This window comes from Brachyhypopomus gauderio, chromosome 16, assembly GCF_052324685.1.
Source record: "Brachyhypopomus gauderio isolate BG-103 chromosome 16, BGAUD_0.2, whole genome shotgun sequence".
NCBI lineage: Eukaryota > Metazoa > Chordata > Actinopteri > Gymnotiformes > Hypopomidae > Brachyhypopomus > Brachyhypopomus gauderio.
Window position 1 is genome coordinate 6725831 of NC_135226.1, and position 27934 is coordinate 6753764.

Here is a 27934-nt window from a genome sequence, read left to right on the forward strand (position 1 = left end):
GGCACGTTTTGATAGACTGTTTGATAGACTGATACAGAAATGTGGATATCTACACAAATTATTACAAAAATCACTTCCCTTCTATGAAGATTGGTGGCACCAAAGTCTGACCAATATTCACTTGATTCCCGTTTATGCACTCTGTCGCCCCCTTCTTGTAGCCACGTCGATGGAGCCAGCCTGCACGTGCTGAATAAATTATTCAAATAGAAGTGGGCGGGGCGTCGGCCAAAGTGTCGGATTACACTCAAGGAGGTTTAGAGCGCGTGCTTGAAGTCTGGACCCAGGAGTTTGGTCCTCTGTTTCTTCCAGATTTGGGTCCGTTTTGCTAGCAGCACAGACTTTTCGTTGAGAGAAAACCGATCGGAACCGGTGCAACCAATATTTTGACGCTGACAGCTGGAGACGCGCAGAAAACACACAGACACAAACACCTGGAATCTGTTCAGAACATACATGGAGAAGATCTCGAGATGGATATAATTTAACTGGATTTATCGGTACCGAGCCGTTTCTTTTTGTGTCATTTTCTCCCTGACAAGTCCATTGTTGTCTGAGCGTTACTTGGAAAAGCTCACTAAGAAACCGAGAACAGATGAATGTAAGTTCAGTTGTAAGATGTGCGCTTATTTATACGTGATGTGATGTGCATTAGTAATTAATAGTTAATAGTTATTAGCATGTTGTATTGAAAATGAGAAGTGTTGTTAAGTTTTGTTGTTGAACTTCTTGCGGCTGGTCACTGAAATCACGAGGGTAGAGCATCAGTACCTGGTCCGGGCTGGATGTGAAGGAGAGGAGGAGGAGGAAGAGGAGGAGGCATTTTTATTATTCATTTTTTTGTTCTGGTTTACAGCGTGTAATTACTTTTTAATCGAGAGTTATTAACAGCATTAGAAACTTCCATGACTCGCAAACGCAATATATTGGATAGTTTTATTGCTTGTGTTCATTAATTTGAACTTCATGGATTGTTTAGCAGAAGATAACTAAACCAGAGACTTCCAGGATGAAGCATGAAGTTCTAAACAATAGTGGACTCATTTAGTTTGGGTTCCCGTGCATGCAGCGCAGAAGTCTGAATTTCTCATTTCTGAGTGCACTGGAGACTAAAATGTCCAAAAATGAAGCCAGCTGACAAGATTGTGTCACCATATAGTACACATAAGCATTGCCAATGAGAAGTTTGTTTCTTGTTTTATTGAGGGTGACGGATGACGGATGTACTGTTTTTTTTTTGTTTGTTTGTTTTTTTTTCGTGCCTGTGGTGTGTAAATATCTCCATTTAGGAAAAAGTAAAATAAATGAAGGTTTTGAACGACTCGTGAACTAGTCATTTAACACATTTTATGTGTTAAATGATCAAACTTTAAATTGCTGTTCTAAAATGCAGCAGGAGGCAGCGGTCTTGGTATTCCTCAGTTGCTGAAACTAATGATGCCAAACTCAAAATCCTCTGCTAATTGACTCTTCTAATTCAAATATTTTTTTAGTTGAGTATTTTGGAGTGGCATCTCCACTGAAATTCAAATGTGGACCTTAGGCTAAGCTCCCTTTCGTTCTTGGATTAACTTGGCTGATATGCCTGTGAATATAAACTCGTCTTTTATCCCGCAGGACAATTCCTCTGAAGTTGTTCATCAGTGAAAATCTTTTGTTTGCTCAGTGCGGATCAGTTGTACTGAATGCCCTGTTGGGTCTCATTCACGTCACACTCCTAATCATCCTGCAGACGATGCCCTAATGAATATTCAGTTTGATTGCAACGTTGTGCTCAGCAACTGCGAATGTGTTTCTTGGACTAATTAATTAATTACAGCACAACTGGTTACCGTTTCCCCAGTCCCTTGTTTTTATTGGGTGATGGTTGCTACAACATGGCTAATCACTACGCTACTGTTTCCTCCAGGTTTTTTAGGCTTGGGGAGTACTAGAAAAAGGTGCTGCAGCCCACCCCACTCCACCTACTCCACCCACTCCACCCAAACTCATTTGTCAAGACAACCTTTTTCTCTCTTGGGTTTGGGCTTTGTGGTCCGCCCACATTGCGTTCCTGGCCTGCCTTGATTGGTGCTGCAGCTCTGAACCCTTAAAAATCAACTAAGTGCAAATTAGAGTCATTTGCATGATGGCTTTTTAGGAACACTAGTGTGTTTGATTCTTGAAGAGCAACAAGCAGACTGCCATGAAAATCAAAGCTAAATCTATCGAGGAGTGTCATTGTTTCTGGATAGAGCCAAGCTGTTGAAAGGAGTTTTAACGCTTGAGCCATTTTTAACATGTCTCAGATTGAGCAAAAATGTATAATGTTTGAGAAAATGGTCTCGAACGAGATGGCTGAGGTTTTGAAGGCGTTACAGGGATTATGTCATCAGACACTCTTCCCTAGAAAACCACAATTAATTTCTCCTCGCTTGTCTCACCCTTTGTGTCGGACCAGTCTCTGCTGAGACGGAATAAGTGAATTTAAGGTAATTGCAGATGTGTCCACATTCACAACATCACGTCCCTTGTCATCTCATTTGTTTTGCCAGGTCAGAGCAAAAAAATAATAATATCACGTCTGGCTTGGCCGTGCTTGCTTTGCAGTGCACAGATCTGTGTGTGCAGGTGTCTGGTGAGCTATTCTCGGGATCAGGCCTTGCGCCTTTAGAGCAGAGGACATGTTACCTGCAGAATGCTGGTGTGTCTGCACCATTTCTATTCCAAGCGCTGGACCGGAATGAAAGCCTTACAGCAACACCGAACCCTGTGTGGATTGCCTAGCCCCGTTTAGAGCATCTGCCTTCCAGGATAGTTAACCCAGTGGGAGGAGGGAACGCTAGGGAGTGGAGGTCTTTGCGGCAGTAGCTGGCTTTCTCATTAGACGCTGCCTGCACACATGTTTTATACTACCATGCTGAGTGCTGGACAATAACTTGGGAAGGGTGCCTCTTTACCCCAGCCATCGGCATTTATTGGCCCAGTGTCGTCAGACCTGGACTCCTTCATCTGGTTTGAGACTGTGGTCCAACGGACGCTTGCTCTCCTAGTTTGAAGATCTACAATAAATGGAGATAAATTATAGAGCAATGGTATTGTTGGAGATAGTAAAATGCAACAATGTTGTCCTAGGCAAAGATTATTAACTATGATGGATATCAAAGTAATTGTTTTGCTAATTACCTCCGTTTTGTCCTAAGGGTCTAGGAAACCGAATGTTTCCTACATGCATAAATAACATGCATGTTTTGACACAAACACACACACACACACACACACACACACACACACACACACACACACACACACAGTTTTGATTTATTAGCAGGAGGTGCAGCTGTTGGGAACTCCTGTGCTCCATATGGGTCGTGAAGATATTGGATGTGAAGCATCTCCTCGATACGGCATCCGGGCTGTGTCCCGTTAGAGCGGCACGCGGTCAACTCCGTGCCGAGCCCTCCACTGTCTGCCACCAGACGTTTCCAATCAGCCCACCGTGGCTGGAGTCGTGTCGGCCGGTGTCGTGCTCAAAGGGCCCAGCAGCACGTGTCCCGCCCCCCCTCCTGGTGACTCAGACCACGAAGGCTGTTGTTTATTTATTTTTCAAGTGTTTAGAGCTCTGTTGTACCACAGGAGCGAACACGCACCAGGGTCTCCCCGAAGGTATTCTTGTTTTTCCTCCTGAAGGCTCCTGTGCTTCTCCATCACTTCTCCAGACTCACGTCTTCTGGAAACACGTATGCACCGATGCGATATTACTAACTGCAGAATGCCGCTTTCAAGAGAACCTTGCCAGACAGGTTTTTAAAAGGGCAGTGTGTGTAAATCACGAGGCCGGGAGAGGTTAAACACACGGTCAGCGGTCGGGGTGACACGCACCAGCTGGGCTGTCAGACCTGGGGAGTGAGAGGTGCTCACTGGTCTTCACGATGCTCCATTTGTGCGGGTTATTGATGAGACATGTGGCTTCTTCTGTCGTTTCCAGCCTTCTGCTGCGGATGTGCGACTCTGCAGCGCGGACTGAACGAAAGGGCTAATGGATTCAGGCCAAAGTCATAACTTGGCAAGGGCGACCACTTCTGCTGCTGTCTATATTGGCTTCAAAAACGTTTTCATAAAAGCCTTTTTCTGCTTCACACTTGTGCCAGACTTGTGTCTTTGCCTCACTTACCCTTTTTAAATGAACAAAACTCTTGGAAACTGTTAAACTTACAAGCGGATTTTGAGCGTTCGTGTACTCGTGCTTTTAAACATGACCTCTTGTGTTGACGTTCGAGGTGTTGGTGAGGCTGTGGTGGAGGGTCCCCTAGCGGAGCTATGAAATGAGCGGCGAGAGCTATGGCTTTGGCCGGCTGGGGACGTGTTCCCGCGTTGGCTGTATGGTAACAGTGTTGGATGGAGGTCTTTGTTTGGGATTGTTTAGATAAATTTTTCCTCCGTCAGCTTTTTTGGCACCCTACAGCGAATAAAAAAAACTACTAACGAAAGGAGGAGAGCATCCATGCTTGTGCGGAGACGTCAGTGGTGGAAGATTCTCAAACTTCTCCAGAACAACGCTGCAGGACAGCCAGAAATGCCCCTGGCCTGGTAGGGTCAGTGTTAACAGGCTAAAGATGACCACTAGATGTTATTGGGCTGTGGTTTTACGTAAATAAGGAAGGCCTGTTTTTGCTTTACTAATGTCAGACTTCATCAAGGCAGAAATTGTAGCACTTACAAAGCTAATGTTTTCTTTTTTCCTTTCAACCGGGCCGTTTTCTATAATTAGGGACCACATGTGATTTGTCATCTTGGGCGTAGGGTCAACCGCGTGACCCAAAGTAGGAGCAAGGAGGGAAAGCCGAAAACATTCAGTGGGACCCAACCGGTACATAACTTGAAACGACGCTATAAAGCCGACATCCTGAGGCGGTATGTCTGCAGGCACTTTCCTCAGTCGTCACATTCATTATAATGGCAGGTCTTGTATTACTTTGCAGGTTTACAAATAGGAGGGATGAAGTTCCTTTGATCTGAGGGCCTTATTTTCCTGTGTTCATGAGGGAATCATGTGTGTAGGTCTCACTCCTATATAGGAACTGTTGCAACTGAAAACGCTGTTTAGGAACAGCCTGAGGAAACGGTGTCAATTCTGTCTGAGGCAAATTAATACAGGGAAATCCAGCCGCTGTATTATTAAAGTGGTGAATGAGTCATTTCAGTGACACCAAATGAAAGCTCACGTACGGCGTTTTGAGGAAGTACTAAATGTGCTTCCTACGTGTCCCTTATTACCGTTACTGGGTCCAAATGAACCCGAGCGAACGCTCACACCTTCGAGCTGGACGAGGACCCGATGCAATCAGAGTTTGACTGCTGTAAGCTATTTTTAAAGCTTTGGCAGCTGCGTGGAAAGCAGGGGGTTTTTATATTTCGAGTAATCGGGACTCCCTTGGAAAACACTTTGATGAAACGGGCTGCACGGGGACTGTTCTGAGAACAGCTCCGCTCTCGTCTCTCCCTGTCATATACTTTAACAAGGTATTAAACGCAAGAATAAGAAACGTATTCTGGCCTGAGAACAGTAAGTGCCTAAAGCTTCGCCTGATGCAAGTCAAGCGTGCCCTGCTGTGGTCTGCTATGTCCATTAGCTAAAGGGGCAGGTCTCTGGGGTCGCAGCTACGGGGGGATTGGTTCTCCGCTTGAGGGGCAAACGCCCAAGCTACTGCCTCTGTGCTCCAGATGAAACCAATCAATCTTTGCATCATCTCCAAAATGTTGGCATTTTAAATGCTTTATAATAATTGCTTTATGTGTATGACCCAAGGAAGTAAATACATACATTGATGTTTGCATTGGTACTTGTTTATTGCTCATAAAATACATCTTGGAGTGTGTATATGTATGTGTGTGGGTGTGAGTGTATGTGTGTGTGCTTACGTTACTCTCTTTTGTGAGTAAGAGTGTTTCCTTGTGTGTGTATGTGCCGTAGTCGCTGTGATGCTGACAGACTGAAATGAGTGTTGGATTCCCATATGCGCAGGGCAGGCTTCCAGCACACCCCAATTACAATGCAGTCAAGCCAGAGAGGGTGCAGGCCAGACTGTGTGGAGCCCTCCAGCTCTGCTTCCTCACACACACACACACACACACACACACACACACACACACACACACGCACACACACACACACTGTCACCACTACTGGGGAGACAGACCACCACAATCAGGCACACAGCATGCACAGATCTGTCACACCAGCACTCTTGCACACACACACACACACACACAATGTGTGTAAATTATAATTGTCATACTTATTCACTTGTGTATGGGGACTCAGCTATATGCTGATACGTGCAGTATGTCCACTAAATAACGTCTGCTGACGTTGCCTGCACAGTACAAAATAATTCCTTGCAACGGCGAATGACATGTGAGAAAGGAGACAACTCCTCTAAGAGCCACAGGGGGGAGCCTGCTCTTATTTCACGCAGAGGGAATCGAGGGAGAAAGCGTTTATTTCTGCTTACTCATCGTCCCGTTTCCACACGGACCTTGGCAGTAAATAAAACCGAATGGTGAATAGTAATGTGCTGAAATGATCCCTCCCCATTGATTGAACATGACACATGATTGGTTCTGATTGCCCGTAGTACATTCTGTGGTCTTATGTGGCCCTGCAGATGGTGAGATCCCCTCCTAAAAGCCCATGTGTCATCAATTCAGTGTGAGATGAATAATGCTTAATTTCTCTGTTAAAAGATGCCTAGTTTGGGATTTAGAAAAATACTATTACTACTTTACTATTTTACTATTAAACTAGTTAAAAGTGAGGAAACCTGAGCAACACAGAGGTGACTTTAATTCTCAGGCAACATGGCATGGGCAGTCACGCGAAAAGGCCTCCATCTGTATCACTGTCCATTTTGGCTGGAGCTTTGGAACACACTAAAAGATCTCTTCTATACACATTAGTCTTTAGCAAACCTAATGTAAACTCAGCTCAAACTTTGATTCACTTTCTTGGGTAGATTCACATTATTCAGCAGTTTATTTTGATGAGCTCTTTCACTTCGTTCCCTCACCAGAAACCTGATTTAGTTCGTTCTTATTTTTGCAATCCGTTCCAGACTAATGTTTCTACCTCAGGTGTTTTTGTGTGCGTAAGATTATCGTCAAATCTTTGTTGCTGAGGAGTTATCCACTCGTACTAAAAGGTAGAGATTGGAAGACTCGAGATCATTTAACAAGCATATGTAAATATTTAATCCCCTGTCATGAGTATTTATAACACATTCACCAGCTGGAACTAACCCTGGAATCATTTGAAAAGCTTTACTTCACACATTGAACATCTTGGTCGTCATAGGGCTGTGAGTCCACAAGCCATAATTTTATGGATGAAAAATCACTAATTTCCAGTACTAGGGAGTTCACAGGAGCCAGGAGTGCACTCTTTGCGGTTGGCCAATTCACATTTTAGTACCCTAATTGTAAGTCTGTTATGATTGGCGTGTCTATATTGAGTTAATGTTCCTCGTGCTTTGATGACTCCACGGGGCTTAGATATTTGCGTCAAACTAGTCTACAGTGGAGCATTCTTGGAGGAGAACACTGTTTTTTTTTCTTTTTGGTAGCAGAACTCTCTGTTTTAGCTCTCTGTCTCACTCTAATGACAGGTAGAAAATGACATTCCTCAAGTTAACACCCCAGAAGAAATAGCTACGGAGGGAGCAGTCAATATTGTGAAGGAACTTTCAGACTCTCGATATCAGGGCTCAGGCCATGCCTGGGGGTGTGTGTCAACATTCAGGCAGGTCTCGGAGTCTTTGTAACACGCGTTAGGCCCATGTTCAGATGTACCACAGGGTACTGTTACAGTCCAAGCACAGAGGAGGTCCCTTGGCCCACAGAGGAGGACCTGTCCTTATTTAATTTGACTGGAAGGACGAGGCAGTGCAGGCCGTTACTGTCATTTTCCTGGACTTGTACGGTGAGCTTGTACTTTCTCTTCCACTTTTTTTTAAGAAGGATAAGGTATTGAGTTATTAGGTGAGGATAATGTATAAGAATGTGTGTCTGAGAGGTGTGTTATGCACTGAGAGGTTAGGAACCCACTGCAGTGTATGGAATTCTTCTTGAGTGTTCCTAACTTACTGTAACCCCCCCCCCCCCCAAATACTATTCAGATGTTGGCAGAGGTGAATGTCTTTGTCCGCAGGTCAGAGTTAGCTGCTGTTGCTCACACTGACGTTGTCTTTCTGTTTTTTTTTAGGTTGTGTAAGGAGCGACTGAAACCACGAGCACATTGACAGAGGTGGGAAGGATGGCGGTGGAGCGATTGCGTGGGGGCAGGGCGTGGGACAGGATGCTGCTTCTGCTCCTCTGTGTGGCTCTGGAACCCTCCGCGGCTCACTCGTCCGCCGTGCCGGGGACGCTGGAGCTCCAGCTAGACGAGGAGCAGCCGGCTGGAACCGTGATCGGAGACATCAGCGCCGGCCTGCCGCCGGGGGTCACGGCGTCTCTTTACTTCATCTCCGACCTCGAGGGAACGGGTGTCAGTGTGGACCTGGACATCGATGAGAGTACGGGTATCATAAAGACAGCAAAGGTCTTGGACCGGGAAATACAGGACCGTTACAACTTCATAGCGGTCACCATGACCGGAGTGACGGTGGAGGTGACCATTTTAGTCAACGACATCAACGATCATGTTCCAACGTTCCCTAGGAAACGAGCCACTTTCATAATCCCTGAGCAGACCACCATAGGCACCAGGTTTCCCCTGGAGCCAGCCTTGGATGGCGACAAGGACCACCTGACCACTCAAGGTTACATCATAACGGACGGGAACATGGGGCAGGCATTTCTTCTAGAAACCAAGAGGGGATCCAATCAGGTGCTTTACTTGGACCTGGTTGTCAATGCCATTTTGGACAGGGAGAAAGAGTCTTCCTATACTCTCCTCTTAGAGGCGTTTGATGGTGGCTCTCCCAAGAAGACCGGCCAGATGATCCTAGACGTGACCGTGCAGGACATCAATGACAATGCGCCAGTGTTTAACCAGAGCCGGTACCACGCCACAATCTCAGAGAACCTGCAGCCGGGTAATAACATTCTGCAGGTTTTTGCTTCTGATGCTGACGAGGGCGATAATGGCCTGGTGCTTTATGAGATCAACAGGAGGCAGAGCGACCCCAATCACTACTTTGTCATCAACTCGCGCACTGGGGTGATAACTCTCAACAAGCCCTTAGACTATGAGATGCGGAAAGTTCACGAGCTGGTGATACAGGCTAGGGACAACTCCACACACCCTGAAATCACCAACACCTTTGTCACTGTTCACGTGCGAGACTACAATGACAACCAGCCCACCATGACTATAATCTTCCTCAGTGAAGATGGCTCGCCGCGCATATCGGAAGGAGCGCAACCCGGCCAGTATGTGGCACGGATCTCCGTGACAGACCCGGATTACGGCGAATACTCTAATGTCAATGTGTCTTTGGAGGGCGGAGAGGGTAAGTTTGCCCTAACCACTAAAGACAGCATCATTTACCTTATTTGTGTAGACGACATCCTGGATCGTGAAGAGCAGGACCGTTATGAGCTAAGGGTCATGGCCACAGATTCTGGTACCCCTCCGTTAAGAGCCGAGTCTTCATTTACCATCCAGGTGACAGATGTCAATGACAACCCACCTTTGTTTGACCAAAAAGAATACATGCAGGTCATCCCAGAGGTCATCTTCCCGGGGAGCTTTGTACTTCAGGTAACCGCACGAGACGAAGACCAGGGCTCTAATGGGGAGATACAGTACAGCATTCTGAGGAATCCAGACACTCACTCTGACTGGTTCAGTATTGATGTCATCACGGGCATCATCACTACTCTTACGCAGCTGGATTATGAGATGGACAACTCTCCTCATGTGACCGTGGTGGCTACAGACAAAGGCAGACCACCTCTTTCCTCCACCGCTGTGGTCAAAGTCATCCTGCAGGATATTAACGACAATGAACCTGTCTTTGGAAGCAAGTTCTACAATGCCTCCCTTAAGGAGAACACTGCAGCAGGAACCTGTTTCATGGAGGTATGGCTGGTCTTTCTTTCTCTTCACAGTGACTGACTTATTTCTGGTTAGTCTCTGGGCAAAATGTGTGTAAGATTATCATGTTTAATCTGCAAGTGTGAACATTTTGTCATTGACACTGTGTATTCGATTTATATGACCATACATGAAATGGCAAATACAGAAACTTGCGTTTGGGGAAAGTCATTTTAGGAAATTGACTTCAGCACTGCTGTGAACCATTGGACGTTTGGGAGAGTTTAGAGGGAACCTCTGTTTAGGTTGGAGCTCATGAGTTATTAGTTACCTGCTGTCCTCTGACTGAAGGGGATTTGCTCTTTACTGGCTGTCCTCATCTTCACCTCACAAAGGTTTCCAGGGTAACAGAGAACGGACGAGGGAGCTTTATTTTAAAAGCAGCGGGCTCTGCCTCGGAATTAGACGAAGTCAAGATTTTAGCACCATTTACAGTGTGTCCCCATCAGGAGCTGTTTTGTATGATGAATGCTCCCTAATTCGACTAAATGCCCTTTAGTGTGTCTGTGTGAAAATGTGATGGAGCACATAAAAAAAAAAAAAAAAACACGGGGTGGTTGTGGGGGAGGCGTGATTGGCCAGGGCTCTTTCATCGTGGTCGCCCCCGATGTTTCCAGTCTCATCATATGCTGAGCGTAAAGTTTTCCTCCTCTTGCTTCCCCTACTCTGTTGTGTCCTCAATAATTTTTTTGCCAACAGAGTAGCATCAAAGGAAAAAAAAACACTGCGATGCTTTTTGTGTATTTAGAACGTGTGAACATTCACATAGTCGCCTATTAATTGAAATCACACTCCAGCTTTGTCTGTGGTGAAGTCGAGCTGGCAGGGGATGATGCAGGCAGCTTTAAGTCGACATCGGGTCCAGCAGACGGGAACTTGGCCCCCGGGTCTCCCTGGGGAAAGGGAGGAGTGTGTGTGTGTGTGAGTGTGTGTGTGTGGTGTGTGCGTGGGGTGTTTCTGAACTTACTGACTCCTTTTGGCTTCAAAGCAGGAGAAGAAGCTGTCCCAGTGGTCTTTCAAGGATGGCCTGCTACCCCAAAATGTCTTAGGGAATTTACCTGATTGTGATATTACTCCAGACATGAAGTAGGGGCTGGAAGGACCAGTGTCCTTTGATCAAATTTGGGATTTAGGTCTTAAAACCCCACTCTCCGATTAATAACAAATAACAGGAGGGTGGACCTGTCTTCTCACGAGCGTATTCTGGGGGCTAGCACAGACTTTGTTAGGAAGTCTGTCCCAAACAACCATCGCCGGCGCGCTTGCCAAGGCCAGGGTCCAAAGCAAGCCGTCTCTCAGGCTGTGCCATGACTGGACGCAGCTCCACGGGAGTTGGCATGCAGCTCAGGAGCAGTTGGGAGTACGATGATGCACAGACTGTGCACATTGCTGCCAAACCCACATCCAAGCATCTCAGCGAGGTTCTTGACGACTGAACCCCCCCCCCCCCCCCCCACCCCCCACCCCATCTCTGAATCTTTGCACAAGAAGTTCCCACCATCTTTTTTTTTTTTCCCCCTCGTACTGACACGAAAGTCAGGTCCAAATGGCATTACAATAGGCTCATTGTCACAACTTATTTAACATTTAAAATGGGCACGATTTCTCCACCCTGTCTCTAATGGCAGAGTGTGATTAGTGGAACCGCTGAGCCGTTTCCATAGTTTCATTTAAAGTTAGATTTTGTCACTTTTGCTATCCATCAGAGACAGGCCAGAAGTAGTGGAACAATTAACCAGGTTGGCTTCACTGAAAAATATGCCATTATGCCATGAAGTTTATTTTTATGACAGCATTTCACTAGTCCTAGCACTGGCTCTATGCAGTACTAGAATTCTGTGCTATGCAGAATGCAGTACAATGGTGGAACCTGTTCACCCATTGAGTAACTCCGTCATTACTTTAGGATGGTTGTTTGCACTGATGTATTTATTTTTCAGTCGTTTCTTAGTTAGTGATGTAGTCAGCATGGCTGAAATGCCTCTGAAGCCTCCCAAACCCACACACCCTAGTCTACTGAAGCCCCCCAAACCCACACACCCTAGTCTACTGAAGCCCCCCAAACCCACACACCCTAGCCTACTGAAGCACCCCAAACCCACACACCCTAGTCTACTGAAGCCCCCCAAACGCACACACTCTAGTCTATTGAAGCCCCCCAAACCCACACACCCTAGTCTACTGAAGTCCCCCAAACCCACACACCCTAGTCTACTGAAGCACCCCAAACCCACACACCCTAGTCTACTGAAGCCCCCCAAACGCACACTCTAGTCTACTGAAGCACCCCAAACCCACACACCCTAGTCTACTGAAGCCCCCAAACCCACACACTCTAGTCTACTGAAGCCCCCAAACCCACACACCCAATCCTTCTAAAGCCCCCCAAACCCACACACTCAATCCTACTAAAGCCCCCCAAACCCACACACCCAATCCTTCTAAAGCCCCCCAAACCCACACACCCTTGTCTACTAAAGCCCCTCAGACCCACACACCCTAGTCTACTGAAGCCCCCCAAACCCACACACCCTAGTCTACTGAAGCCCCCCAAACCCACACACCCTAGCCTACTGAAGCACCCCAAACCCACACACCCTAGTCTACTGAAGCCCCCCAAACGCACACACTCTAGTCTATTGAAGCACCCCAAACCCACACACCCTAGTCTACTGAAGCCCCCCAAACGCACACTCTAGTCTACTGAAGCACCCCAAACCCACACACCCTAGTCTACTGAAGCCCCCAAACCCACACACTCTAGTCTACTGAAGCCCCCAAACCCACACACCCAATCCTTCTAAAGCCCCCCAAACCCACACACTCAATCCTACTAAAGCCCCCCAAACCCACACACCCAATCCTTCTAAAGCCCCCCAAACCCACACACCCTTGTCTACTAAAGCCCCTCAGACCCACACACCCTAGTCTACTGAAGCCCCCCAAACCCACACACCCTAGTCTACTGAAGCCCCCCAAACCCACACACCCTAGCCTACTGAAGCACCCCAAACCCACACACCCTAGTCTACTGAAGCCCCCCAAACGCACACACTCTAGTCTATTGAAGCCCCCCAAACCCACACACCCTAGTCTACTGAAGTCCCCCAAACCCACACACCCTAGTCTACTGAAGCACCCCAAACCCACACACCCTAGTCTACTGAAGCCCCCCAAACGCACACTCTAGTCTACTGAAGCACCCCAAACCCACACACCCTAGTCTACTGAAGCCCCCAAACCCACACACTCTAGTCTACTGAAGCCCCCAAACCCACACACCCAATCCTTCTAAAGCCCCCCAAACCCACACACTCAATCCTACTAAAGCCCCCCAAACCCACACACCCAATCCTTCTAAAGCCCCCCAAACCCACACACCCTTGTCTACTAAAGCCCCTCAGACCCACACACCCTTGTCTACTGAAGCCCCCCAAACCCACACACCCTAGTCTACTGAAGCCGTGTCCTCTGACCAGCGAATGGGATGAGACAAAAAGCACATCCACTCCATGTGGCGAGCTCTCATGGAGGAAAACTGCTGAAAGAGCCGTCCATGGTGAATGCCTGTGAACGGCCGGTGCTTGTTGTGCGTCCTGTGCTGGGACACTTCACCGCGTCCCATTCATTGCGCTCTCCAGCCGCGCTCTCCAGCCGAGCCCCCGGCTGCGGCCTGCTTTGGGGCCGATGAGAAGTTTTTTTTTCTTCCTTCTACCCCTGACCAAGTGGTGCAGCTGCATAATTGGTACATTTAGACAAGACTCCCTTTTCTTAATGAGCTGAATAAAGAGTACCGTGAACGAGATGGAGTGTGGTTGCTCCACAGGTTTCCGATACACAATGAGCCAGGAAGGTTTTTTTTGTACCATTCAGATTCATTGAGTGCCCAACACAATCGCCCGTTAGCGTGGGCTTGTTAGTCCTACACTGCATTTCTAAAGGCCCTCACACTGCTCCTACCTTTAAAAGCTCACCATTTGTACTTCTTGTTTCTTTTTTTCTTGCTACGTCTAGCGCCATGATGGATTCTGGATAACAGTTTCTCCACAGTAGGCCACAGTTGTGCTGGGATGTGGTTAAATTAAGCTGCTGCCCTGGGTGTTGGCGGGGGTAAGATCTGCCCCACTGTGGGACTGGGTCCATAGACTACACATTATGATGGCTCCGGTGGAAAGATGAGAAAGGTTCCCCAGGCAGCCGAAGAGGAGAAATGAGTAATGACATGCTCCTGCCTAAAACGTGGAGGTGACCTGGATTTGAGGGGGCTTCTTCCTCCATCTGGTGGGGAGCCTTGTGTGTCTAGGGCCCTTATCTGATCACACTTCATAAGTCATTAGGAGAGTATGAGGACATATCTCCAGCTCAAAGAGTCCTGAACAGGCCTGTCATTGCCAGGGGCCCCTCTGATACCTGAGAAGAGGCTGGACGCTTGTGAGCCTGAGGGGAAATATTTTTCTATTGGTATAGTCAGGAGACCTGGGAGTGAAATGTGGGCGTTTATCAGTTTTCCATGCCGTCCTCGAGACGACTCCAGTCTCATCCGTGCCTTGGCAGCTCTGTGTCACAGTGAACTCCAGGCACTGAACTGTCCTTGAAAAGAGATTACCAATACAACATCTCATTCATCAACAGCACTCCGAGCATTACCTCCGGGCATTGAATGATGCACTTTGCTGTGTTTTTCTTACTTTGAGACCATCTTTGTGCTTCATTGCCATTTCTTCCAATGGGGTGTTCCGGTTCGGGACAATTTGAAGTATTTCACTCATTTCAGAGCAGCCTGTGATGTACACGCAGAGCTGTGCCACGCCACCGTGTCTGACTCTTCTTCCAACAAGAGAGCGTACACAGCGTGGGAAAACGAAGAACCAGGAAGCACTTCAACATCCCAAGTGGGATGTTTTTAAACTAAAAAACTACAATTCAACCAGAGTATAATTCAGCCTTTTTAAAATCATTTTCTACTGCTGTGCAACCGTTGGGCTCCTCTCTCTTTCCCATGGATGTATTATGTAGCTGCTGTGTCTCCGAGTCCCAGAAATGCTCTTATGTGGCTTCACCCGTTGTGTTGTCTGGCCTGAATGGTAATGATTTACTCCAGTACACAACATAAAAGCAGTTGAGTCTAGTTTGTAATGTTGTAATAAACATTTGGGGTCTTGTTGGGACACCAAATAGAGCTTCCAGTGCGTGTTTCCTTAATCACTAGAGCCATGTCATGTTTCAGACACTTTTTGTACCCTTGAAATTCTCAAATCTATCGAAGCCATATTCTCAGAAGCTATCAAGTGATCTCACAGACACAGGAATGTATGTTTAGACACTGTAAATTAAGGTCACGGCGATCTCGTAAGTGGCCTGTTATGGGCCAACCTTTTTGTGAGCTGTTGAAGTGAAAAATGTGTGTTGAAATATGAGTTTTCCATTCTCATTTTTGATACGAACTCCAAGGATCACTCTTGTTTACCATTGATTTCATACATTACCAAGGCTGTTTCTTCCACTTTATATACATTACTATAGTAATATGCTCACTTAACACTTTCACACCTATTTTGATCTATCAATGCTCAGGCTATGTTGATATGTTTTACTACCAAAGTGCTCTTTTTTCCCCCAAAACTCCAACACGGTATCTAACCACAGTGCCAAGAGGCTGGGGGGGGCGACTGTAAATATAATTTCCTTGTAAAATATTACGTGTTACTTTAATGATCCAGACTCTAGTCCCCAGATTTCTTAAATTGTTTAATTGTGAAATATTATCTCCATAGTAAAGTAACTATTGTTCCCATAGCGAAGTCATTTTTAAGTCACCTCAGGACTGTGAGGTTGTGCAGGATCTGTAAAGCTTTCACATGGACCTGATCCCAGGTCAGTAGCGTGCGTTTACCTCATTTGGCCTCAAACACGCTGCCATGTGGCTGGCTTTTGTTGACACATCCTAGCCTTTGTTCAGTATTTGCACAAGATGCTACTGACCTTACTGTCTTAAAACAGATACCCAGTGACAGATACCCACTGCTCTACCACAGACAAAAGGCCATCAGCTTTCCATCGGGGTTCATGCAGTGCTAGACAGAGGCTGATGTCTGCACTTTCACCAGGGTTTCCAAATAAACGGAGCTTGGACACAGCTGAACCTCAGCTATTCTGCTTCTGCGTAAGATGGAACCTTTGAATGACAAGATTTTATCTGACAAAGTTGTAACAGGCTTCAGAGTAACAGAGGAGGCAACGTTTTGAGCTGAACGTTTTTTTGCTGAAAGATATCATATGCATACAAGAATTCTCCTTTGACCAAAATGTAAGTTAGAACCGTGTAATTGTGTGATCGTGAATAGTAGTCAGAGCAGGCTAAATTACAAATAACCCATGTCTGCTAGCCCATATAGGAAATTCACAACATATCATTAAAAATGAAAAGGTTATGGGTATCTTCATGAATATTTACAGATTTCCATTTGTTCAGGAAAAAAAAGAGAAAATTGTTCACCAAATGGCTCCACGAAGTCTTCAGTTTTGAGAACGATGCAGTTAATACTAAGTGATGCACGGCTTTCTGAAATAGCTAAAATTACTAGTTTAGGCTGGTGTAATTTTTTTAATGCACAAACCATGTAATCAAGGTGGCCCTTAGCAATGGCCCATGATCAAAGTGGTGAGAAAGCGATGTGTGTTTGTGCAGTATTGGTGGTGTAGGCCTACTGCTCGAGGGAGGTCTGGTTCTTGCTTTGTTTCTCTTTCTCTGTGCCATGGGGCCGATACCAGCGGCTCTGTGGCGTAAACGCCGCGGGGCCGATACCCCCGTCCCTGCGGTCTGGTGCGGTATTTACGCTGGGCAGCCAAATTGCAGGAAACGATATGGGCTGCTCAATGTGTTAGCAAATGTAATACTTCCTCAGGCACCTACGCTGAAGCCAAGCAGTGGCACAGTGTTGGAGAACATGTGATGCTCTGATGGTCCAAGTCGGGGCCTCGAGACTGTTGTGGCCAAGCAGCCATCTATTCCTCCAACGGGAGCTCTCGTCCAAGTGTAGCCGGAGGGAGAAGGCTGGATTTATTGGAGCGTGAGTGAGAACGGTAGCCACCATAGTGCTCGTTACTGACACGTTTAGGGCTCCGCGGTGCAATCAGCCACTACTGTGGAAAGAGAGAAAGACGTATGCACACTTGGCGATTACGATGCCAGTGCAGTTTGATAGGCTCCCACCAATCACGCCGGCAGTTGATAAACGGCTTTCAGCAGTTCTCTCTAATGATTAGGGCGGTTTGCCCGCTGAGTAGTGTGACTGAGGTTGCCTAAAAGAACAAAAAAACACATTTCCCCTAGGCTACATGCCGATTCTTCTGAGATGGACCACATAACTCACTGTTCAATAGCGCTAAATGAGAAATGCACTCTGCTTTGTGCTGAATTCCATTCTGATACTTCTGAAGCACATGGGCTTCTAGTACACAGTCACTTATTATTTAGAGGGGTGAACAGTGATTCTGTGTGTGTCACATCTCTCTTTGAGCCGTGGAGTGTATGTGTGTGTGTGCACCAGCCGGGTACAGACCCCTCCAGGGTCTGGATCTCAGGAAACCAGACAGCATTTACCTCCTATTCACATCTGGAAAAGGGGCAGGGAGGGGATTCGGCTCGAGGGACAACTGATTGCCATCAGAGAGGCTGGGTTCCACGTGCCAGACCATCCGGAGCAGGTGAGTGGAGCCTCTCGGACTCTCTGCCAGGAGTCTCCGGAAGGGCGAGAATCCACTGACAGACGGGTCGGTGGGGGGGTGGTCCACACACACACACACACACACACACACACACACACACACACACACACACACACACACATGCAGGCTGGGTGACGGCTCTGCTTCCTCTCCATTTTCACTGCAGTGCATGTCATTCAGGTGCTTTGTCGTCTGGTGATACAGCTGCTGTTTTATGGGTCGTGTTGTAAGAAGATGATCTTTACAGTACGGCTACACCTGCTGTTGTCCACGTGCGTTTGTGAAGGGGGGATAAAAATAAGTCCACCCAGCCACTTAAAATTAACTGGTTACTTTTAAGTAGGGCAATGCTAAAAATGTAGCATCATGATTTTATCTTGTGTTCTTGTGCAATTCATCTTCACCCCTTACATAACCGTAACAAATAAGTCTTTTGCGGCTATGCATATGGAAAATGCAAATAAGTTTAGAGAGATAGGTAGAGTCCAGCTTTGTCTGAGGCCATCCTATGGAGAGCCGCTCATTATCACACTGTCAGAGGAGAACTGGAGTTACATAACTGTCAGGTTTTTTTTGTCAGATTACAATAGTGTTTAGGTGCAAAATAAAGTCAACCAATTGCCTGAAAGTGACCTACAACATTTACATATTCAGATTCATTTATGCCCAATTGAATGGGCATATGTTATTAAGCTATGTAAATCAGATAAGTATACCCTGGGTATATTGCACTTTGTTCTGTAATGGCATGAAAAGGCTTTTTTGGAATCGCCCTTGTCCTGCTCCATGTATCTTGGCCTACGTCCTCGTCCAGACCTCTCTAAGGAATGTATCCCCGACATGTGCCAACCTTCTCAAGCCTCCGATTACGCCCTGCCAGTCACAATAATGAGAAAGCAAGAAGCCCGGGAACTGTAGACAAGAGGGACGAGGTCTGCAGCCAGGGCTTGTGGTCAGACTGCCCCCCCTGCTCGTGCTCAGAATCAATTTGCTTAGTGCTTGGTCAGATAGCCAACTGGCTATGTTAAGGTGGCTGAGCATAACTGGGTTTGACTGGGTTTCATTTTAAATTTATGAGGACATTATGGGTAAAATAAGTGTTGCTCAAAACGATCTTTTCGTTTACCCTGGGACCAGACATTCAGGTTCATTTTGGTCATCTAATCTCTCTCTCTCCATTTGGATAGATGCCTACCCGTCGAAATTTCCATAAAGCCATAATCAACCTCTTTGGCATATTCACACTTTTCTGGAATTTTCTTACGATGCCTGTCGGAACCTAAAGCAGTAGCACTGGTGTTTCTGACAGTCTTGGGTGTATTTTAAGGAAAATGTGTTCGTCCATGAAAAATACATGTACAGTTGTATTATAAATTACTGCAAAAAATTCTCTTGCGGGGCTCTTCATTAGAACATCATAAATATGCAACTGCAAGGCGACGGGCTGCCCTGAATTCGGCTCCAGGTCGACTCGAATGCACCTGTGGGACTCAGATCTTCACCTTCAGGAATGCAGGAATGAGACGGATTTATTATGGGCAGGCTCCTCCCCGCATGGCTCGTGCGCGATTCTCATGGAGGGGGGAAGCCAAACTGCTTAGTGTTTGTCCAGGATCCTTCTAAAGCAGCCATCCATCACGCCTTCCTCCCAGTCCATAAATACAGGGGACATCGAGCTGTCCACCTCACAGAAGGAGGAAGGAGCTTTTGGATCTTCTTGCCAACGATGGCTGGAAACCTCGTGACCTTCCTTCACATCCGCTTTTCACTAGTTTGTTTGCGGAGCCGTGTTCTTACCCTCCTTGAACACAGTGACGGTAAGCCTCAGAGGACATATCAGGGGTAGTTTTGGAAATCCACACTGTGATGCCACCTTCACTTTACAATTTGAACACAGGTACTAGTCTTATACGACCAATCACACACTGGCGAGACTGCGTACTCTCTACCGGGGATCCACAGCCCCCTGGGGATTTAATGAATGATCAGATCTGTTAAAGGGAGCCTGAGACGGTAGTGTGGATGATGGAGAAAGCGAAGCAGTAGAAGGAGTGGCGAAACATGGTGTAGCATTGGCAAACATGGTGTAGCATTGGCAAACATGGGCGTAGCAATGCCGGGGAGAATCGAGACTCGGACATCTGTTTTCATTTCTGATTCGCATCGGGATGGTTTTATGATTGAGTGTTACAGAGTGGGGATGAAATGTTGCCTCACGCAATACCTGCAATGCGGGGCTTGGCTCCCTGCTAGAGATCCGTCAGCCACGGTCCGCACTTTGAACTGAACCCCTCCACCAAGCGCCAGCGTCATTCCAACTTCGGCATGCCTTTCGCTCCTGAGCTACCCAATTCTGCACGACTTCCTTCCTGAGTCTGACAGAATCCACCTTACAGGGGCCAGACAGTGCAGCGATGTGGCAGTGTGGAGACTTACGGCTGTTCCTGTCTCCCTCAAACAAGTCTGTTGTGTGAAGCCTGACTGGCTGGAACCCTGGAGAACTTTAGGAGATCAGCCACCTCTTTCCAAACCTGCTGCTGTCCTCAACGGCAGGGGGAGGTTTAGCTTTGAATTCTGACTTCGTCTCATGTACTGACTGACAGGAAAGCAAATGGGGGAACTAACACGCCGAGCTCCGTGTGAAGTCTTGACTCCAGTGCAAATGTACTAACTTTATCAAAGCCTCACAATTCTCACCAAGACATGCTGCTGAGGGCTTGCCAGTTTCTTCCACGCGTATGACTCAACACACTGGCCTGTGTGTAATTTCACCTCCTTCACACCACTGTGACTTTGATCAGACTACACCCGTGCGCATGGGCTTTAAATCTGACAGCGAGTTCGTTTTGAGGGGGGGAGTTAACACTGATCATTCAAACGTTAACCAATCACTTAACACTTAGGCATGGAAATCAATCAGAGTGAATGCAGACTGTGTGCTCATTCCATATGCTCTAGTTGTCTTCCAGAAACATTATTCATTATACATGAAGTAATGCTGTGGAGAATTCTGGGTAGTGCAATGCTGAATATATTGCCTGTATTTCCTTTGCCTGTATGAAGTCTATTTGGTTTTGCTTCAGCATCAGTAACCATATATCAACATCTAATCTAAACATAAAAACACTGATTATTACTTGAACGGGGTGCATAAAATGTCAGCAAAGACCTTAAAAAAAAACCTTAAAAACCTCAAAGCCTTAAAAGGAAACCTTCTATATCCATATTCAGCATTAAAAGGTTTAATATACACAGGTTCTCACACATGGTCTCATGGACCATCAAAGCGATTGCTGTTCTGATCAAAGTCTTGCAAAGAAAGCTCTGGCACCATGCAATCCATGCGTCCCAGACTCACAGCTGATCCAAACGGGTGCCACCCAACCAGGTCGGCGGGGCGGGTACCGGCCAGCAGGATCTCCGCCCTTCGCCCGGCAGAGCGGCGCTCGGCTTTCTGGAAGCTTCAGTGCAGGTAAAGCTGTTGGCGTTTCTCTTGAGTCAGCACGCCATACATCACGCTCGACATCGGCATCGGGCCGCCGCCCCCCGTCGCCGTCTCTGTCAGCGCCGCTTAAGAACACCTCCTTATTTACGAGCCTCTCTTCTGCTCCGGTTTTTTTTTTTTCCACAGTGCGCCGGGTTCAGTGTCCCAGATGGATCTGGACCGAAGACGTTAGCTCCCACATTGGTCAGTCCTGATATGCCTCCTCAGACTGCAGGAAGGGGTGGATCCCGGCCTCTGAATAAGTGTGTGCTAAAACGATGAACAGATCATTCCAGCACCCAGAGCTTTGATGGCGACGTTTCAAGGATCTGTTGCTTTTCCCACAGAAACTGTGGACAGTGTTTATTTTACTAGGTCGAAGATGTTAATGTGCCTTTGTTCGAATCTGCATCGAATCTGGAATCTGGTGGATTTTGAGGTGGTTTACAGGCAGACAGTATCACTAATAAGGGCTATAAAAACGCCTGTTTATCAGTATTTGCCATCGATTGCGAAGTGACATACTGAGACACTCACAGGCGTGTGCACACGCACACAGAGAGTGAGATGTTCACACACTCTCTTGGCACTAAAGAGTTCTTGGAGTGGCCACTCCAGCATGAGGAAACAAAAAGAAAAAAATGTATAGCAGAAAGTCCGGAAGGAAACCAGAAGAGATGGAAAGAAGGGCTAGGAAGGAACTGTGAGGACTGGGGAGGGGGCCCACGTTGCCTGGAGGGCCCCAAGTCTGAATGCCCCGTCTCAGGGAGCGATGGAGGGGAGACCGGGGGAGGATGGAGGAGCTGGAGAAAGCCAGCGTAACACACATTTCTCCACCGCCCTGGTAGACACACAAGGTTTTGAGACAGAGATCTCCACTAAGACCACACTTTCGATGTTGGACGTGGGTGCTGTGGACTCTGGGATATTGTGTGTGTGTGTGTGTGTGTGTGTGTGTGTGTGTGTGTGTGGTCTGTGGTGCAATTTCACACAAGATAAAGTCTTTATTTGGGTTTGGGGCTCTTCTTCCTATTGTTCCCAGAATGCATCTCTGTCTCAGTTATCATGCCCTTCCTGTCTGATAGGGGAAAAGAATCCCCTAATATGGAGTTGCTCATTGTGTTTCGGTGGCCAGAGAGCTCATCCCGTTTTAGAACTCTGAAACAGATATTGATTGATGAGCCCAGTGTCCACAGCAACAGAGTTCAATGCAACAAACGTGAAAGAACTGTAGATCATGCATTTGTGAAGTCTTCAGCAAAGACCCTGCAGCTCAGAGGGCCCGGTGTGTTTATCCAGAGGCTGTGATGTATGCAAAACTGACAGTGGTGACCGGCGTCCCGGGCCACCGGGAAGCCCCCTCGCAGAGAGGCGCTCTAATGCGCCTGTCCTCCCCCCAGTTCTCCCTCTCTCCCCTCTTTCACTGCTTCCTTTGTTTCTGGTTTGTGTCTGGCTGAGAAGACTTCCTCCGCCTGGTGGGTCTGTCTCCCCACGGCCCTGATAAGCGATCTGGGCGGCCTAATGAATTGCCAGCCTGACCCTTTTGAGTTTGCTCTCCGTTTTCCACCAGACTGACGAGCAGAGAGGTGTAGTCAGGGTAGTCGGGGCAATTGGGGCAGAAAGCACCCAGTGATGGGATCCCAAACCTACGTTATTTGCCCTATTGCCCCACCTGCATCTGGGAGCAGGTCTCTGAACTGGATGACACCATCCAACAGAAGTCTGTTAAGTGTTGAGTTTCCGTGCTGCAGCAAACAGACCTTGAATGGTATCATAGCAAAAAAAGAGATTCAGGAGAGACTCTCCACCCCATTGAGTAGTGCATAGAAGCTGCTTTAGTCGAAGTTATGAATTCACACCGTCATTGGGCTGTGGGGGGGGGGGGGGGGGGGGGGGGGGGTTGGGGGAGGAGTCGTTCAAAGATTGGACAGGGTCCCACAAACACAGAGGGATTTTGGCATAGAGCAGGCCGGGGCTCTGCGACAGCTGAAGGTAGAGCCAGAATCCAGCAGCCGCTGGGATCTGCTTGCAATCGACTTCTTAATTAACTTTGTAGATTGACTCCTCTGAAACGAATAGGATAAGCTCGGGTGATTGGCCCGTGTTCTACCTTGCTGCTTGTCAGGGTCTTGAATTTGTGCCTAAGGACCTGATGATGTATCGCCGGGCGGTCCGGCTTTAATTTCCCCGGTCCAATTTAGACAGAAGTCTCCAGAAGAACCCGTCCTACCCCCAGCGTGTGGATCAGTGACCCGCTCATTTCTCAGAGTGTTTGCGTTGGATGGGAGTCCTTCAAAGAAAAGAAGCAGACCGCCTGCTGCTTTGGTGCGAGCCATCAATCAGACGAGGCGCTTTTTCGTTGCGGAAAATAAGAAATAGCCCCGTCAGGTGCTTAAATATAAATATCGCATGACGTTATTGAGAATGGATGACGTCCATGTAATGCCATCCAAATGGACTTTTAGACCAATGGGTTTGTGAAAGGTTTTATTGGCTTGCGCTGTGTGTTTTTGCAGCCGGTGCATCTTCTGCGTTCCCATCAGGATCATTGTAGCGGTATCTCAGAGTCCCTGCCAACTGTTCAGTGCCTCTTCAGACAACATGGGAAGCATTGGGACAGATTGGGGCGAGCAAACCCCTTCTTGCATATAAACCTCTGCATACTCACACACTTCAGGACCTTCTAGAGAACTGAAATGTCTCGCAGCTGCCGTCCTGCACCTGTGACCTGCAAACGTTATGAATCCTCGTATGAGAAGGTATATAACATAAAAATAGAGGGCCTTCTTGGACTCTTAAAGCCCTGGGAAAGCGTCTGGTGTGAGGCTAACTGTGGAAGTGCCTTCCCTCCTCCCTGAGCACTCCCTCATGGCTTCATTAGCCTCCGAGACTCGTGTTGTCTCGCCACGACTTTTCCTTCTGCCGCCTTCCCATGAGCCCTTTCTCCAGAACACCTCGGGCTAGCCCTTAGCGTTCGGCCCGCTCTCTCCCGAGTCTCCGCCCTGTTACTTCCCCTTCCTGCTCCGCCCTTGTGTTGCGTCCTGCGCTCCGCCACCCAGCGAGCCTCGTTAAGGACGGCCGGCGGGACGGCAGGGCGGGGAGATGTGGCGTGGTCTCCTAATTAAAGGAAAGTCCCTGCCTTGGGTGTCAGGAGACGCTCGGGGACAGAGCTGGATGCTGCTGTCCTGCTTGCTGTCCAACAGAAGACAGAAGACAACATAAGAGCAGCACAGAGATTAGCACTAACCACGGGGCAGCAAATTCAATACCTGAAGCCGGCTAAGCTCTATCAGTCCTTCCTAATTACCTTAATCACTTATTATCTCACCGTAATCCTCATGTAAGATTTAGCATGAACAATATGAGTTATGTTAGAGGAGTGGGGCAAACAATGTGAATTCGTTATTCATTCGGGGGAGGCAATTCAGAATTGATATCGCACATTAGCCTGAAGGTAAGATTAACATATCATACTGTTGCTTTGTGTCACAACAGATGATGTCACAACTCACAAGTGTGCGCCCCTAAAGTAATTATTCAAATGAATTCAGAGCAGTCAACAAACCTCCCTTTCTGTGCCTCCCTTTTCTCAGTTCCTCGGAAGAAGGGAGTCTGTTGAGGCGGGGGTTGTCATGGCAACGGGGGTTGACGAGCAGTAAATGCTAAACTAGCTGTTTCTCTTTGTCTCCGCGCCTTTGTGCGCCGTGTGTTAATTAGGCCGTGTTGTGGATGCGTCGGCCAGAGAACAGAGGCCAGTGAAAGGTGCTGGCTTTATCGTGCTTGTGGAACACTGCCCTGTGAAAGTTGCAGTCGTGAATTATCTTGTAAGTGATACTGTTGAACTTATTTAACATTTTTTTTGTCTTGTAAAGTTTTGCTTTATTCACTGGGAGGTGTTATTAGGAGTGAAATGGTGGTAAAGACCCTGTGTGCTTTTTGTTGCCTGTGAGGCAGCTTTTGGAGTGCCTAGCAGTCTTCAAGCCCCAAGGTTCCTGCTAAGTTCTCCGCTTCAACTTATCTGGAACGTTTGGGCCAGGAAACTGATACACTCTGCTTTGACTGGAGTTTAATCTGTGTGCTCTAACAGCACTTTAGTTGGTGTGCTGTATCAACACCAGTTTAGGTTTGCCTTCATTTATAACAGTTAATTTCCTTCTTGTGCGTATCCAGAAACTCATTCATATCAGAAAATACATGAACAAGCAAATCTTTAAAAAACATAGCAAAACTACCAGAGTATGTAAATATATTATATAAATACGGACATTTTTAGCCTACGTTGCATGTAGAATCTCCCTAAGCTTTCCAGGGCTATTTCTGAGTCACAAGCGTTCCTGAACTTTTCAGTACATTTTTCTATTTTAGTTGAACAAATAAACTGTCAACTCAGATGAGTGGGATGACTGTCCAAGAGGCTCACTGCTTGCTCCAGATAACACCCACGTTTACATTACTCTGCACAATAGTATACACACAAGCACACACACGAGTACGCACACACACACACACACGCAGGCGCCTATACACCCCACGAGGGAATGGGACGATATTTTCAATGAGTAAAATTGTAGAAAACCACCACAGTCTGTTTTTCCAAGGCAAAAGATGAACTTGCACTGTTAATATCGATTCTACAATATATTCTTTATAGTCTAGAGACTAGACATGAAGTATATGTTAATGAGTTTTCCTAATCGGTCTGTTTATTGTCCGGGACTACAGACACATACCACCTGTGCATCACAGCAACATGATGAGACCCCCCCCGCCAGGGTCACTTACACATCCACACATCCGTGAATCAACTTCTCATGCCACACTGGCAGGTTTCAATTCTGTGATCCTTTCACAGGGATGCAAAGTTGTGACTTTTAGCACAACTGAATAAAAGTCTTTTAGCATCCACCTATACACACTCTCTCTCTCTCTCTCTCTCTCTTTCTCTCTCTCTCTCTCTCTCTCTCTCTCTCTCTCTCTCACTCACTCATTCTTTCTGCGCTGCTTGCTGTGACAGTCACTCCAGACATTCTCTTGGCAGGCCTGAAAGACTTCTTCTTACGGACGTATCAAGACATCCCTCAGATGTCACGAGTCCTTTAGGTCCTGACACTGTTGTGAATGTACACTGGTGTTGAGCAAAGCTAGCATGCATACACACTGGGAGAAGCAGAACTGAGAACTCTTTATCTCACGCATCCGTGGCTGTATGAGGCTTCGATGGTTGCCAATCCAGTGACGAGGAGAGCTGCCCATTTTGGCAGGATGTGCTGTAAAATAAATACTCCAGGAGAAAGGGGAGGAGTGCACTGAGATCAGAACCAGGGTCCAGGAGACGTGCTGGTCCTTTCTCCTTTTCTTCTGCGTGGTTTTTTTTCAGTTTTTGCTTGTCATACACAAAAGCCGAATCACTGCTCGGGAGAATGAAAGAAAGGCGGCATGGAGAGAGGTGAAAGTGGAGTAACAGAAGGAGTGGTGGTGGTGGTGGTGGTGGTGATGGTGGTGTGTGGGGGGGCGCTGGGCGGCGGAAATAAAGGCCGAGCTCAATGGCACGGCCTGCACTAGGCCCCCTGTCTGCTGAGCGGGAGGGGTAAGACCACAGCAGCACCTGGAGTCCAAGGGCCTATCAGCTGCCTGCTAGCTGGAACGTCCATCGCCGAGGGCAGAAGATCCCAACACGCCCCAGCGTGTCCCCTTTTTGCTTTTTGGCTGCAGCGAGCCGCGTTCGCTAGGACTCTGTGCACCTCGGCGAGGTCTGCAGCTCCCAAACCCTCATCCTGTTTCACTCTGAACCCCGAGAAAGGCTGATCTTCCCTTCGGCTCAGAAGACGCCTCATAACCTAGGAGATGAGCACTGAGTCTGATACATCTCAAGCTTTCCTTTGGGCTTCCATACCAGCCTGTGCAGATCCTTCCATGGGTCTGATGTTTCAGCAGGTGGAACTGCTGACCCACCACCATACAGTACTCCATATAGCCAGAGTACTCCTGCAAGGAACTGAGAGAAAGGCGCAAAGACCTGAGAGAACCTTTGACAAACATACTGTGCCAGCGTGATAGGTTGGAGGCGATATGGCCGTTGATTACATGACGAATGTTTCCACCAGCCAAATGCCAGGCAACAGTAGTAGAATGTTCTGGGCTCGATTAACTGTAATTGGCCCTTGATGAACTTCTAATTGGTGCATGGGGAGTGGTGCATGAGTAAACACATCATTACGAGTGCATACGTCACAGCTGTGCGCAGGATAAAAACAACAGACCCAATATGCTTCTTCATCTGGAGCATATTTCATGGAAAAATATTTTCATAACTGTTGGAAATTTTAGATTTTAAGTGGATTAAGCAGCCTGTATACGGCTTTTTTCTCTCCTCTCTCCAGAAGACATCTGGACCACATTAGATTTTTTGTGGACAGTATTTCATTTCTGTGCGTATGTCATCTTGACATCGTTCTCTCTCTCTCTCTCTTTCTCTCTCTCTGTGTCCATCTATTCCTCTCTCTGCTCTTCCTTCTCTCTTTGCATGAGTGAAGAAGAGTATTTGCCTTCTGGAGGGGTACATTTTTGAGATTTGGCAAAAAACAATCACACACAAAAAAAAAAAAACCCTTGGGCATTATCATATTTTTTTTCTTTAATGCTTCTTC

General features: G+C 47.2%; 1 protein-coding gene across 1 annotated transcript in view; it reads left to right on the top strand.

Annotated features, from left to right (window-relative positions):
- The first annotated feature begins 261 nt into the window (after positions 1-261).
- dchs1a (dachsous cadherin-related 1a) overlaps positions 262-27934 on the top strand; it is an 82772-nt gene continuing 55099 nt past the window's right edge. Inside the window, exons 1-2 of the mRNA XM_076976237.1 lie at positions 262-601; positions 8240-10060. Of these exons, the coding sequence (XP_076832352.1) occupies positions 8291-10060 (1770 nt within the window). The 5' untranslated portion in view covers positions 262-601; positions 8240-8290. The remainder of the gene's footprint in view (positions 602-8239; positions 10061-27934) is intronic.